Here is a 16449-nt window from a genome sequence, read left to right on the forward strand (position 1 = left end):
CTAATGTGTGTAGGATTGCGTTAATGCGCGGAGATCGCTGGTTGGTGCGGACTCGGTGGGCCGAAGGGCCTGTTTCCGCGCTGTATCTCTAAACTAAATAGCCTTGTTTTTAAAATTCCAGATTCTCTAGGGACTGGGGGATAATATCATAAATCTATTGTTTGGATATTTCTTTCTGGTCATTTCTCCCTTTGCAGCTTGGAGCGAGCACACGCCTACAATTGCCTTCAATACTTTGTAAAATAACTTAAATGCAGACATCGCCCGCAGTCAGGATCGAACATGGGTCTCTGGCGCTGTAAGGCAGCAGCTCTACTGTGCCACGTAATCGAAATTAATATTGAGACAGACACTTGCAATGATATCCAGTAAGCGGATTTATGGCAACTCTCCTTAATGAATCTAAAGGCAGCAATTTGCAGCATCAGTCATTGCAAGAGCACATAATCGTAGCTGACAGCACACACAGCTACGACACAATACTGTATTCCCACTGCTTGTATATTTTTTCAATGTTCCTTGGGCAAATGAAAGATTCTGCCAGTTATTTTTGCTGTTGACCCGGTCAACATTTATTCCTTGGCTCATGTTTTGGATTTCAGCCAACATTATCAAAGACTTGTCCCAAGTCTTCGGAGTGTGGGAGGAAACCGAAGATCTCGGAGAGAACCCAAGCAGCCACGGGGATAACGTACAAACTCCGTACAGACAGCACCCGTAGTTGGTATCGAACCCGGGTCTCCGGCACTGCAAGCGCTGTAAGGCAGCAACTCTACCTCTGTGCCACCATGCCGCCTTGCATAGTAAGATTTTTTTACTGAACTGTATGCAAAAAAGGAATTTCACTGTATCTAGGCAATTGTGACAAGTACCTAGACAGGTACATGGACAGGACAGGTCTGGAGGGATATGGACCAAATGCAGGCAGGTGGGACTAGTGTAGCTGGGACATGTTGGCCGGTGTGGACAGTTTGGGCCGAAGGGTCTGTTTCCACACTGCATCACTCTATGACTCTGTGAGATGCGTCGGCAGTGGATCTATCGTGTCGTTCGGGCGAGGTTAGTTGGTTGGTAGATGTGAGGTTTTGCTGAGTCACGCTGTGAGCGGAGATACCTCCGGTAAAGGTTTCTCTAAGGGCCAGATGCCTGAGTGTACCATTGAACAGGGACTTATTAGGCTGGAATGCCTGTTTCCGTGCTGTGTGACTCTAAGTCACTGGAACGCAGTGCTTCAATTCCTCATTGGAAAAAGGCTGCGTGCAGCTGGAATCTGCAACTGGGTCCCAGGAAAAAGGTTCGTCATGATGGGAGCCAATCCAGCACAAACAACAGCAGGATTCCTGTAATATTACAAAATCAAAGAAAGACACCAAGGAATATTATTATCCTGATGATGAATGTGGCTTTGTCTCATTCGGTTTCCTGTTGAAATGATTTTTTTAATATTAAGCAAAAGCTGTATTTTAAGGCTATTGTGGCATTTGCATATTTAACCTGTTCAATGCAGTAACACCAGTCAGTCTGAATGGTACAATTTCGATTGAACCTTCTCCTGCTGAGAATTTACATCTTCATCTCTTCTTCTTTATTTACATCTTCACGTTTGCTTGTCCACAGAGATGACCTTCTGTGGTTTACTAATGGTCTTGCCGTCTTGGATTAGCTTTGTTTAGTTTGGAGATACAGCGCGGAACCATGTCCCTTCGGCCCACTGAGTCCGCACCGGCCAGCAATCCCTGCACACTAACACCATCCCACACAGACTAGGGACAATTTACACTTAAACCAAGCCAATAAACCTACAAACCTGTACATCTTTGGAATAAATAGTGTTAATGTATGGCCACACTGCTATTTAATCCACCTTCCATCCTGCACATACCAGGTGTTCTGTGAAAGGCCACTATCTTGAAACATGGACTCTGTTTCTCCCTCCATGGCTGCTGCCTGACCATAAACAAAATTTTTATGCTTTTGTTTCATATTTGCAGCATCTGCAATATTTTGCCTCATACATCCAGCATCTAGTCTTTTACCTTTTATTCCCAGTATCTGCAGTTTTCCCTCATATTTCCAGCATCTGTAGTATTTTACCTATTTTCAGCATCTGCAACAATATGCGCCATATTTCCAGCAGCTGCAGTATTTCATCTCATATTTCCAACATCTGCAGCATTTTACCTTCTATTCCCAGCATCTGCCATATTTTACCTCATATTCCCTGCATCTGCCGTATTTTACCTTAATATTTCCAGCATCTGCTGTATTTCTCCTCATATTTATAGCATTCTAATTGGCACATACCATTAAACATTGGTCCAGGAAGCCCATGGGAATAGGTGTTAAGTTCTGCTGTGGGACTTGAAATTCCATTGCTTCTTAAATTGCTCATGGTGAAAGGACACGGCATTTTGAAACAATTAATACTCGTCAATTCACTTTTTATTGACTACCACGCCCAGGGTTAAAACATGAGCAGATAGTTGTAAAAGCTGTCACAGTTCCAGATCCAAACCACAACCTTGAATGATTTCTCTGGCTGCTGTAAACACTTTTATTTTCTGAATCGGATCTTTTGATCTGTACACCGTAATAATAATAATAATAATAATAATAATAATAATTTTTATTTATGGGCGCCTTTCAAGAGTCTCAAAGACACCTTACAAAAATTTAGCAGGTAGAGGAAAAACATGTAAGGGGAATGAAATAAATAGTAGAGACATGACTAGTACACAAAGTAAAGACAGAATTCAATACAAAACACAATACGAGGCAATTAATGCACAGATGAAAAGGGAGGGGCACGTGGGGCTAAGGATAGGCAGAGGTGGAGAGATGGGTCTTGAGGCGGGACTGGAAGAATGTGAGGGACACGGAATTGCGGATCAGTTGGGGGAGGGAGTTCCAGAGCCTGGGAGCTGCCCTGGAGAAGGCTCTGTCCCCAAAACTGCGGAGGTTGGACTTGTGGATGGAGAGGAGACCGGCTGATGTGGATCTGAGGGACCGTGAGGGTTGGTAGGGGGAGAGGAGGTCAGTGAGATATGGGGGGGCCAGATGGTGGAGGGCTTTGTAGGGGAGGATCAGGATTTTGTAGTTGATCCGGTGGGAGATGGGAAGCCAGTGAAGTTGTTTGAGGACTGGAGTGATGTGATGCCAGGATTGGGTGTGGGTGATGAGTCGGGCGGCTGCGTTCTGGACCAGTTGGAGTCGGTTGATGTAGGTGGAGCTGATGCCAAGGAGAAGTGAGTTGCAATAGTCCAGTTGAAGGCATGGATGAGTCTTTCAGCAGCGGGAGGTGTGAGAGAGGGTCTGAGTTTGGCGATGTTGCGGAGATGAAAGAAGGAGGTTTTAATGACATGGTGGATGTGAGGCTCAAGGGAGAGGGTGGAATCAAAGATCACGCCAAGGTTGCGGGCCTGGGGAGATGGGGAGACAGTGGTGCCGTCGATGGTGAGAGTGGGGTACAAGTGTACAACAGTAGTACACTGAGACAGTGTACAGAGTCGCCAGTTTTGCGCCATTTCCAAGTCCCAGTTGTTGTAAGTGCCGGGATCTTGGCCTGACCATGAAGGCCCGTTGTCATGGCGATGTTGCAGGGTCGGCCTGGCCAAGCGTAGCCACGGTGTCCTCTGCCGCTGCTCCACCACTGTAGGCCGCGTGCGGTCCACGTGCTCAGCCTCTTGGAGCGGCACTCTGTTCAGCTGAGCCCCAGGCTGCTTCAGGGCCTCCAGTGGCCCACTCCCCCCGTCGAGGCTGTGCACTCCCTCCCACAGACAGTCATAGAGATGTACAGCATGGAAACAGGCCCTTTGGCCTAATTCATCCATGCCGAGCAAGATACTCCATCTAATTGAGACCCATTTGGCCCATATCCATCTAAACATTTCCTATCCATGTACCTGTCCAAGTATCTTTTGAATGCTTTATAAACCTGCCTCAACCACCTCCTCTGGCACCTCATTCTGCATATCCACCAACTTGAGTACTAAAGAAGCCCACTCAGAATGTCCCAACAGAGTTTGTACGCTCTCCCTGTGACCATGTGGGTTTCCTCCCACACTCTAAAGACGTGCAGGTTTGTAGTTTAATTGGCTTCCGTAAATTGTAAACGGCCCTTGGAGTATAGGATAGTGCTAGTGTATGGGGTGACCACTGGTTGGCCGGAACTTGGTGGGCTGAAGGACCCGTTGCCATGGTGTATCTCAGTTTAGATCCGAGATACAATGCGGAAGCAGGCTCTTCAGCCCACCGAGTCCGCACCGACCAGTGATCCCCGCACATTAACACACATTAGGCACAATTTTACAATGATACCAAGCCAATTAACCTACAAACCCAACATCTTTGGAGTGTGGGAGGAAACAGAAGATCTCGGAGGAAACCCATGCCGTCGCGGGGAGAACGAATACACTCCGTACGGACAGCATCTGCAGTCGGGAGCGAACCTGGGTCTCTGGCGCTGTAAGGCAGCCACTTTACCGTTGCGACACCGTGCCGCCCTCTAGAGCAAAAAAAATGCTTAGATGCAACACTTATGCGCTTCATGGCAGAAGTTGCATAAATTTTCAATTGTTAGTAACAAAGGAAACATCCGTCTCATGAGCTGTTTTTTACTAAGTATTCAATTGACCTTCCTCATATTAAAGTGAATTTTGCACGTACGAGTCAGAACTTTTAACCCAGGAGTGATCACCAACACCGGGATCAGAGCCAATTTTGTAAACAACTCTTTGCATGGCAGCCATAGAACAGGTGAACAAAAGGCTGACACAGAGAAATATTTATTACTGCCCCTCGTACTGAGGCACAGTATGAAGCTTTTTTGGCGCATGCTATCCAGTCAGCGAAAAGATGATTACATATCAAGCCGTCCACAGTGTACAGATACAGGTTAAGGGCACGTGGGTAACAAAGAACTGCAGGTGCTGGTTAATACACAAGACACATAGTGCTGGAGTAACTCAGTGGGACTGGCAGTATATCCGGAGACCATGGATGGATGACGTTTTGTGTCGAGACCCTTCATCAGACTGATTGTATAAGGGGGAAAAGAAAGCTGGAAAGGGGGAGAAACTGAGAGTTTTTTTGCCTCGTATTTCCAGCATCTGCAGTATTTTAAGTGGGGAAGAGGGTGGGGGAAAGAGAGGGAGGGGTAGGTGAGGTTTAACTGGGCGTCATGTTCGGCACATACACTCTGTGATGTACTGTTCTATATTGAAAGTTATATTCTATCATAGCTAGCAGATCGTTGAGGTTGCTATGAAAAGGCAGCAAAAAGATACCTTGTGCATTGATAGCACAGACTGTGCGCAAGACGTCAGTATCAAAATGGAAAGCCTTTCATGGCAATCTGCTATTGGTATTAATATTAGTTTCATATCGCCACGTGTACTGAGATTAAGTGAAAAGCCTTCTTGCTAATCACTTGCATGTAGAATGTTTTAACATAGACACAGGTACAGACACCAAATGCTGGAGTAACTCAGCGGGACAGGCAGCATCTCTGAGTCCAGAACCAGGGGCCACAGGTTAAGAATAAGGGGTAAGCCATTTAGAACGGAGATGAGGAAATACTTTTTCGCACAGAGAGTTGCGAGTCTGTGGAATTCTCTGCCTCAGTTACACGGTGGAGTCTTTGAACTCTCTGGATACTTTCAAGCGAGAGCTAGATAGGGCTCTTAAAGATAGTGGAGTCAGGGAATACGGGGAGAAGGCAGGAACGGGGTACTGATTGTGGGTGATCAACCATGATCACATGAATGGTGGTGCTTGAAGGACCGGATGGCCTACACCTGCACCTATTGTCTACTGTCTATTGAGAACATGAATAGGTGACGTTCTGAGAAGGACCTCGACCCAAAACGTGAAACTGGTTTAAACGACTAGGGTGGAGGAAAGGGGTAAAGGGTGAGGGAGGAGGTGAGGGGAATGCGAGTATAAGTTACTTTAAATAAGCGAATTCAATGTTCGTTGAACATTGTTCAATGCAAGCTACTCAAGCGAATAATTTGGTAATTGGGCATATTGGTTAACAAGGAATATTGTGTCCACAATTTACTGCTTTGCTGGAGTTCTTTGTGTCTAATGTGTAGGAACTGCAGATGCTGGTTTAATCTGAAGATAAACACAAAAAGGTGAACTCAGCAGGTCAAACAGCATTTCTGGAGAAAAGGCATAGGTGATGTTGAGGGTCGTGATTCTTCTTTAGTCTGAAGGAGGGTCTCGACTTGAAACGTCACCTATTCCTTCTCTCCAGAGATGCTGCCTGAATCTTCGGTGTAAACCAGCCTCTGCAGTTCCTCCATTCGCATAGAAAAGTACAGCACAGGAATAGGCCCTTTTCCCCCCACAATGTTTGTGGCGAATATGATGCATCTCAAACTAATATCATCCACCTGTACATGGTCCATATCCCTCTGCTCCCCACATATCCATGCGCTGCTCTAAAAGCCTCTTAAACACCACAGTTGTACCTGCCTCCACCACCACCCTTGGCAGCATGTTCCAGCAATCTGAGGACACTTAGAGAATTGACATTAGACAATAGATGCAGGAGTAGGCCATTCCGCCCTTCGAGCCAGCACCGCCATTCAATGTGATCATGGCTGATCATCCGCAATCAGTACCCCGTTCCTGCCTTCTCCCAATATCCCATGACTCCGCTATCTTTAAGAGCCCTATCCAGCTCTCTCTTGAAAGTATCCAGAGAACCAGCCTCCACTGCTCTCCGAGGCAGAGAATTCCACAGAAACACAACTCTCTGCATGAAAAAAGTGTTTCCTCACCCCCTTATTCTTAAACTGTGGCCCCTGGTTCTGGACGCCCCCAAAAACGGGAACATGTTTCCTGCCTCTAGAGTGTCCAAACCTTAATAATTTTATATGTTTCAATGAGATACCCTCTCATCCTTCTAAATTCCAGAGTATGCAAGCCCAGCCACTCCATTCTCTCAGCATATGACATATAAATCATTGACGTATATTGTAAATAGCTGCGGTCCCAGCACCGAGCCTTGCAGTACCCCACTAGTCACTGCCTGCCACTCTGAAAAGGACCTGTTAATCGCTACTCTTTGTTTCCTGTCTGCCAAACAATTTTCAATCCATGTCAGCAGTCTACCCCCAATACCATGTGCTCTAATTTTGCCCGCTAATATCCTGTGGTGAACTATCATCCGGTAGGCGGCGCGGCTCTGGCCAGCAGCGGCCTCTGCAGCCTGTCCGCGTTTTTATTATTTTTGTCTGTGTTTTTATGTAGTTTTTGTTATTTTATGTTGGGGTGTGTGTGTGGGGGGGAAACTCTGTGAATCTCTCCCTGCACTGGAGACCCCGACCGACCTTTTCTCGTCGGGTCTCAGGTGTCGTTGAGGCCGCAACGAGGAGCGGCCTCCCAACAGGAAGAAGCCGGGGTCAGGTGCCGCTCTAGCTGGCCGAGTCCTGGAGCGGTTTGCCCGCTGCTGCTGCTGCTGCTATCGGAGAGTCGGAGGCTCCAACGACGGGTCTGTGTGACGACGGCACCGGGAGCCCGCGGCTCCCTGGAGGAGAGACCGCTTTTTCAGGGATCCTGCAACGCGACTTCTCCCGCCCGAGTTGCAGGGTCGAAGAGCTGAAAGCCCGCCGCGCGGCTGGAATGGCCGCGGACTCTGTGAGCGCACGCCGGGGGCTCCAACACCAAGACCCGGTGTGCGACCTCGCATCACCCGGCGTGGCTTTAATGGCCGCGGGACAATCGCCATCGCCAGCCGGGGGCTTTGACTTTGACTCTGACATCGGGGGGGGGGGGGGGGGGGTCCAGTGGGGGGATAAGTTTTTTTGGCCTTCCATCACAGTTTTGTGAGGGTGGTTTTTATGTTAAATGTAATTATGTTGTGTCTGGGGTCTATTTGTGTGTAATGTATGGCTGCAGAAACGGCATTTCGTTTGGACCTCCAGGGGTCCAAATGACAATTAAATTGACTCTTGACTCTTGTGTTGGACCTTATCAAATGCTTTCTGAAAGTCCAGGTACACTACATCCACTGGCTCTCCCTTGTCCATTTCCTCGTTACATCCTCAAAAAATTCCAGAAGATTAGTCATGCATGATTTCCCCTTCATAAATCCATGCTGACTCGGACTGATCCCGTGACTGCTATCTAAATGTGGCGCTATTTCATCTTTCGTGATTGACTCCAGCATCTTCCCCACCACCGATGTCTGGCTAACTGGTTTATAATTCCCTGTTTTCTCTCTCCCGCCTTTCTTAAAAAGTGGGATAACATTAGGTACCCTCCAATCCACAGGAACGGATCCTAAATTTGTGGAAAATTGCACCAAAATATTCTCGTTTGCTGTCCCCACACAAACATGCTTCAAAGATGATTACCAGTGAGATGTAACTCGCGTTAAGGCATGTTTAGGAATGATTTACACTAAAGATGTGGCCACTAATGCATCTAATTAGTTTAATTTTGGTTTAGAGATTTAGTGCAGAAACTGCCGCAGGAACAACGCCAACCTTTCAGTCACCTCGTTCACTAGCACTATCCTACACACAGTAGGGTGTCTGTTTACAATTTTAACTAAAGGCCAATTAACCTACAAACCTGTACATCTTTGGAGTGTGGGAGAAAACCGGAACACCCGGAGAAAACCCACGCAGGTCAAGGAGAGAACGTACAAACACCGTACGGACAGCACCCGTAGTCAGGATTGAACCCGGGTCTCTGGCGCTGTGAGGCAGTAACTCCACCGCTGCGCCGCCAACATTTGACACCGTGATACCCTGGGTTGCATCAGCCATGGTGATATCGAATGGCGCAACAGGCTTGAGGGGGCCTGTTGGTCCACTCCTGCTACAATCCATTCGTGGCTGAACAGTCCGATTCTGTGCTAACTTGTCACCCGTTCTACTGTATCTCAAGCCTGCAATGTCTTGCTTTTGTGGATTAGCCTGGTATTTTCCTGCAAGCCAAAGTACGTTCTATGAACCACACCTGCTTACCTGGTAGCAATGGAGATAGTGGCATGACAGCACATGTGATACACAGTGTAGGGAGGGGAAGGTCAATAGATATTTTTTAAAACTATCCACCAGCCTCTAATTTTGAGTTCTTACTCCACTCTAGACTTTAGAGATACAGCACAGAAACAGGCCGTTAGGCCCATCGAGTCCGCGCCAACCATCGATCATCCCGTACACTAGCTCTATCCTACACGCTAGGGGCTATTTACAATTTAACCTTCAAGCCAATTGACCTACAAAACTGTACGTCTTTGGAGTGTGGGAGGAAACCGGAGCACCCGGGGAAAACCCACGCAAGTCACGGGGAGAACGTACAAACTCCGTACAGACAGCGCCCGTAGCCAGGATCGAACCCGGGTGAGGCAGCAACTCTACTCCGGTGCCACCACTTCATTCGAAACACTTGTGATTCGAGATTAGAATCACATGGAGCGTTTCGAATTTGGAAGGGGAAGGAGGATCCTGTTTACATCAATGGGATGATGGTGGAGAGGGTCAAAAACTTCAAATTCCTGGGCATGCATATTTCCGAAGATCTTTCCTGGACCCAGCACACTGATGCAATTATAAAGAAGGCACATCAGCACCTCTACTTCCTGAGAAGATTACGGAGATTCGGTATGTCAAAGAAGATTCTCTTGAACGCCTACAGGTGCATGGTAGAGAGCATACTGACTGGTTGCATCGTGGCCTGGGTTCAGCAACTTGAACGTCCAGGAGCGGAAAAGACTGCAAAAAGTTCTGACCACTGCCCAGTCCATCACCGGCTCTGACCTCCCCACCATCGAAGGGATCTACCTCAAAAAGGCAGCCAACATCATCAAAGACCCACACCATCCTGGCCACCATTGCCATCGGGAAGAAGGTACAGGAGCCTGAAAACTGCAACATCCAGGTTCAGGAACAGCTTCTTCCCTACAGCCATCAGGCTATTAAACACAACAACAAATAAGCTCTGAACTACAACAGAGCATTATTATCATTGCACTATATTTGTTTATTTATCGAGGATGTGTATATACACACACTGAACTTTTTTTCTCCCATTATGTACTTTGTTTACATATTCTGTTGTGTTGCAGCAAGCAAGAATTTCAGTGTCCTATCTGGGACATTTGACAATAAAAGACTCTTGACTTGACTAAATGAAACAAATTCTTGACGATAGACACAAAATGTTGGAGTAACTCTCAGCGGGTCAGGCAGCATCTCTGGAGAGAAGGAATGGGTGACATTTCGGGTCGAGACCCATCTTCAGACTCCAGCTGAAACGTCACCCATTACTTTGCCCCAGAGATGCTGCCTGCCCCGCTGAGTTACTCCAGCATTTTGTGCCTACCTTCGATGCAAACCAGCATCTGCAGTTTTTTCCCAGACAAATTCTTGACATGTATACAAAGGGTAAAAATATGGTTCGAGAAAAATAGATAAGAGAACGTTCACATGGAGGTTAAACCTTTGAGAGATGTTGAGCCGAAAGGCCAGTATCAAATTCTGTTCATCTCAAATTTCCTTTCCGTTAATCTTAAATATGTTTCTACTATTGGGTAGGTACTTTCCATGTCAGCAGCTCATTGGGCAAATCCCCACTTTTCTCTGTACATATTTCTGCTCAAAAGAGAATCAATAGGAAAATGTTTACTGAAGTAGGAACTATATTCCCACCGTGGAAAGTCACTGCAATGTCAATGATATTCGCACTTTGTTCAGGTTGCATTAGGTCCTTCAAGGATCTCAGCCATATGTGTATACATTGCTTCCTGCCACGGTTCAGTTCAGTTTATTGTCACGTGCACCGAGATACCGTGGAAAGCTGGTGTTGCGGGCTAACCAGTCAGCGGAAAGACAAGACATGATTACAATCGAGCCATTGACAGTGTACAGACACATGATGAGAAAAAAAAAATTCACACAGAGTGTGGTGAATCTCTGGAACTCTCTGCCACAGAAGGTAGTTGAGGCCAGTTCATTGGCTATATTTAAGAGGGAGTTAGATGTGGCCCTTGTGGCTAAAGGGATCAGGGGGTATGGAGAGAAGGCAGGTACGGGATACCGAGTTGGATGATCAGCCATGATCATATTGAATGGCGGTGCAGGCTCGAAGGGCCGAATGACCTACTCCTGCACCTATTTTATATGTTTCTATGATAAAGGGAATAACATGTAGTGCAAGGTAAAGCTGGCAAAGTTCGATCAAGGATTGTCTGAGGGTCACCAAAGAGGTAGATAGTAGTTCAGGACTGCCCTCTGGTTGTAGTAGGATGGTTCAGTTCCCTGATAACAGCTGGGAAGAATCTGTACCCGAATCTGGAGGTGTGCGTTTTCTTTTGTCCGATGGGAGTGGCCAGGGTGCGACTCTGGCCCTGCCGAGGCAGCGTGAGGTACCAATGGAGTCAACGGAAGGGAGGTTGGTTTAGTGTGATGGTCTGGGGTTGCGTCCAAAATTGGCAGCAATTTATTGGATTGTTTTCTGGGTGAAACATAGAAACATAGAAATTAGGTGCAGGAGCAGGCCATTCGGCCCTTCGAGCCTGCACCGCCATTCAATATGATCATGGCTGATCATCCAACTCAGTATCCCGTACCTGCCTTCTCTCCATACCCCCTGATCCCCTTAGCCACAAGGGCCACATCTAACTCCTCTTAAATATAGCCAATGAACTGGCCTCAACTACCTTCTGTGGCAGAGAATTCCACAGATTCACCACTCTCTGTGCGAAAAATATTTTTCTCATCTCGGTCCTAAAAGATTTCCCCCTTATCCTTAAACTGTGACCTCTTGTTCTGGACTTCCCCAACATCGGGAACAATCTTCCTACATCTAGCCTGTCTAACCACTTAAGAATTTTGTAAAGCAACAACTGTTGCTTTGCAAGGTGACAATAAAGGATGACAATGATAATGATAATGATAATCGACTTAGTATTAAAATCTTAATTGTCCCTAGTGTGTGTAGGATAGTGTTAATGTGCGGGGATCGCTGGTCGGTGTGGACTCAGTGGTCCATAGGGCCTGTTTCCGCGCTGTATCTCTAAACTAAACTAAACTAAATGCAGGTTCACTTCAGTCGCTTATTATATAAATTGCGGAGTACATGTACATGAAATGAAGGAGGCTGACCAGAACTAAAACAAGTACTGAAGTGTTTAAGAAGGAACTGCAGATGCTGGAAAATCGAAGGTACACAAAAATGCCGGAGAAACTCAGCGGGTGCAGCAGCATCTATGGAGCGAAGGAAATAGGCAACTGGCCTCAACTACCCTCTGTGGCAGAGAGTTCCAGAGATTCACCACTCTCTGCGTGAAAAAAGTTCTTCTCATCTCGGTTCTAAAGGATTTCCCCTTTATCCTTAAGCTGTGACCCCTTGTCCTGGACTTCCCTAACATCGGGAACAATCTTCCTGCATCTAGCCTGTCCAACCCCTTAAGAATTTTGTAAGTTTCTATAAGATCCCCTCTCAATCTTCTAAATTCTAGAGAGTATAAACCAAGTCTATCCAGTCTTTCTTCATAAGACAGTCCTGACATCCCAGGAATCAGTCTGGTGAACCGTCTCTGCACTCCCTCTATGGCAATAATGTCCTTCCTCAGATTTGGAGACCAAAACTGTACGCAATACTCCAGGTGTGGTCTCACCAAGACCCTGTACAACTGAAGTGGTTCCAAAACCAAGCTGGGGTGCACATTGATAACATGTGCTCTATGCGGCATCTGCAGAAGTTGGTGATAATTGTAGCGAACATGCCAAACATTCTAAGCCTTCTGAGGAAGTAGAAACCTGCTCTCAATTAGTGGGAGAAAAAAACAATTGTCTTAAAGCTTGCCCCCGAGCTTACTTCAATTATAGTCATAGAGTCTTATGCCCCTGTCCCACTTAGGAGACCTGAACAGAAACCTCTGGAGACTTTGTGCCCCACACAAGTTTTCCGTGCGGTTCCCGGAGGTTTTTGTCAGTCTCCCTAATGGTCAAAAATGGTTTCCGCTTCTTCTATGTTCCGGCGATTATTTCAAAAAGTTCAAAACCGGCCGCAACTAAAAATAGATTGCCTTTTTAAAAATCGGTAAGTTTTTAGTCGAAGCCAGCTGCGATACTAGTTGAAGGTGGTTGCCGGAGGTTGCAGGTAACCTCCGGCAACCACCTGCAACCTCCGGCAACCACCTGCAACCTCCGGCAACCACCTTCAACTAGCATCGCAACCGGCTTCAACTAAAACATTACCGATTTTTAAAACGGCAACCCATTTTCAGTCGCAGCCGGTTTTGAATTTGTTGAAAAAATCGCCGGAAACAACTTTTGACCATTAGGGAGACTGACAAAAACCTCTGGGAACCGCACGGAAACCTTGTGCGGGGCTGCAAAGTCTCCAGAGGTTTCCGTTCAGGTTTCCTAAGTGGGACAGGGGCATTACAGCATGGAAACAGCCCCTTTGGCCCAACTTGCCAATGTTGGCCAACATGTCCCATTTCCACTACCCCCACCTTCCTGCATTTGGCCCATATCCCTCTAATCTAATCCTATCCATGTACCTGTCTAAATATTTCTTGAACGCTGTGATAGCATATTTACAGTGCACAGATACATGATAAGGGAATAACATTTAGTGCAAGGTAAAGCCAGCAAAGTCCGATCAAGATTAGACCCAGCTTCGCCAATGAGGTAGATAGTAGTTTAGGACTGCTCTCTAGTTGTTGGTAAGGTGGTTCAATTGTCTGATAACAGTCCCTGAATCTGGAGGTGTAAATTTTCACACTTCCCTAATGGGAAGTAGGGTCTCTACCTGAAACCTCACCCACCCCTCCTCTCCAGAGACGCTGCCTGACCCGCTGAGTTACTCCGGCATTCTGTGTCTTACCTTCGGTGTAAACCAGCATCTGCAGTTCCTTCCCAACACAACAGTTCTCTCTCCCCCCCTCCCTCGTTAGAGGCGCGGTACAAGCGCGATGTGCTGCATTTTAATTAACCGTTCAGCGAGACGAGGTAGAGGGAGATTCTAACCTGCCCTGTCGCCTCGGGAGGTGGAATTTTTGCAGGAAAGAGGGGATGGGTGGTGGGCTACCGACTCGAAAGAGGCAAAAAAAACCAAAAAAAAAAACACAACGAAACGAGAGAATAACTCATTGCAAAGGCTGAACCTCGGGGAACGCAGCACATACCCAACTCGCAGTTACCGAGAAAGCGAAAGTACAGTCAAAACAGGGCTGGTCAGTTGTGCAAATGGCATCGAATCAGATAATCTACAACAGTTGTCTATTTTCCCAAACGCACGCTGCAAAATGAAACCTTCTTTGTGGCATTAAACACAAATAATAAAGAGAAAAGCTTTGCCCAGAGAGGGTGCGTGAGTTAGTTCAGAGCGGTTGAAACTAACCTTGCGTTTGCAGCGTGCCGCCTGTTTCTTCATAAGGAGCAGATGTAGGGGGTAATTCGTGTGTCCGGGTTCCGTGCCTTATCAGGGGCAGTCCGCACAAGACTGGGCACTGCATAGGGCTGCGGGGAATACCTGCGCTTGAAGGAGCCTCACACACACACTAACCAACTCTCACTCTCTCTCTCACACTAACACACACACGCGCCAGGCGGAGTTGCTACATTTCGCAACACCAGCCACGACCCATGTGATTTCCCAGCAGTCGGGCTCAGCTCGGCTCGACTCCCACTTAGACTGACAGTGACCCGAGAGTGCCCCTGTTACTGCCTCGGGGCATTAACCATTACTGACCCGGGACATTATCATTACTGACCTTACTGACCCATTACTGACCTGGGATTTTAGAAGGAACTGCAGACGCTGGAAAATCGAAGGTAGACAAAAAGTGCTGGAGAAACTCAGCGGGTGCATTTCCTTCGCTCCATAGATGCTGCTGCACCCGCTGAGTTTCTCCAGCACTTTTTGTCTACCTTCGATTTTCGGGACGAAACGTTGCCCATTTCCTTCGATCCATAGATGCTGCTGCACCCACTGACCTGGGACATGTCCATTACTGAACAGGGATAAGGGGGAAATCCTTTAAAACCGAGATGAGAAGAACTTTTTTCACACAGAGAGTGGTGAATCTCTGGAACACTCTGCCACAGAGGGTATTTGAGGCCAGTTCATTGGCTATATTTAAGAGGGAGTTAGATGTGGCCCTTGTGGCTAAGGGGATCAGGGGGTATGGAGAGAAGGCAGGTACGGGATACTGAGTTGGATGATCAGCCATGATCATATTGATCTGGTTGGAAGGGCCGAATGGCCTACTCCTGCACCTAATTTCTATGTTTCTATGACATGTCCATTACTGAACAGGGACATGTCCATTACTGACGCGGGACAGTACCCATTACTGACCGGGGTTAGGTCCATTACTGACCTTACTGAGGTCCTCTGAGAGAGCGTTGTATGTATGTATTTATGTATGTATTGTTAGATCTAAGTACCACTGTATGTGGCAAGTTAGTACCTGCACTGATATAAAGCACTTTGGTCAACGAGAGTTGTTTTTACATGTGCTATAGAAATAAAATAGATACATAGAAAATAGGTGCAGGAGTAGGCCATTCGGCCCTTCGAGTCTGCACCGCCATTCAATATGATCATGGCTGATCATCCAACTCAGTATCCTGTACCTGCCTTCTCTCCATACCCCCTGATCCCTTTAGCCATAAGGGCCACATCTAACTGCCTCTTAAATATAGCAATTGACTTGACTTGACTTACTGACCCATGGCATTACCCATTACAGACCCGGGACATGTCCATCATCGGCTCTGACCTCCCTTCCATCGAGGGGATCTATCGCAGTCGCTGCCTCAAACAGGCTGGCAGCAGCATCAAGGACCCACACCATCCTGGCCACACACTCATCTCCCCGCTGCTTTCAGGTAGAAGGTACAGGAGCCTGAAGACTACAACAACCAGGTTCAGGAATAGCTACTTCCCCACAGCCATCAGGTTATTAAACTTGGCTCCAACAAAACTCTGAACATTAATAGCTCATTATCTGTTGTTTGCACTTAATACGTTTATTTATTCATGTGTGTATATATTTATATGATGGTATATGGACACACTGATCTGTTTTGTGGTCAATGCCTACTATGTTCTGTTGTGCTAAAGCAAAGCAAGAATTTCATTGTCCTATCTGGGACACATGACAATAAACTCACTTGAATCTTGAATTACTGACCCAGGACATGTCTATTACTGACCTTACTGACCAGTGACCCGACCAGTGACCCAAGACAGTGCCAATTACTGACCTGGGCTAGTACTCGTGGCATGGTGGCGCAGCAGTTGAGTTGCTGCCCTCACAGCGAATGCAGGGAGACCCGGGTTCGATCCCGACTATGGGTGTTGTCTGTGCAGACTGTACTAATTGTACGGAGTTTGTACGTTCTTCCCGTGACCTGCGTGGGTTTTCTCCGAGATCATTGGTACACTCCAAAGACGTACAGGTATGTAGGT

At 46.9% G+C, this 16449-nt stretch overlaps 1 protein-coding gene across 1 annotated transcript in view; it reads right to left on the reverse strand.

Moving 5' to 3' along the window:
* The window catches only part of LOC129708877 (uncharacterized), a 44695-nt gene extending 30042 nt beyond the window's left edge, over positions 1–14653 (reverse strand). Inside the window, exon 1 of the mRNA XM_055654924.1 lies at positions 14374–14653. Within this exon, the coding sequence (XP_055510899.1) occupies positions 14374–14406 (33 nt within the window). The 5' untranslated portion in view covers positions 14407–14653. The remainder of the gene's footprint in view (positions 1–14373) is intronic.
* Between the last annotated feature and the right edge of the window lie 1796 nt (positions 14654–16449).

Source organism: Leucoraja erinacea, chromosome 24 (genome assembly GCF_028641065.1).
Source record: "Leucoraja erinacea ecotype New England chromosome 24, Leri_hhj_1, whole genome shotgun sequence".
NCBI classification, from domain to species: domain Eukaryota; kingdom Metazoa; phylum Chordata; class Chondrichthyes; order Rajiformes; family Rajidae; genus Leucoraja; species Leucoraja erinaceus.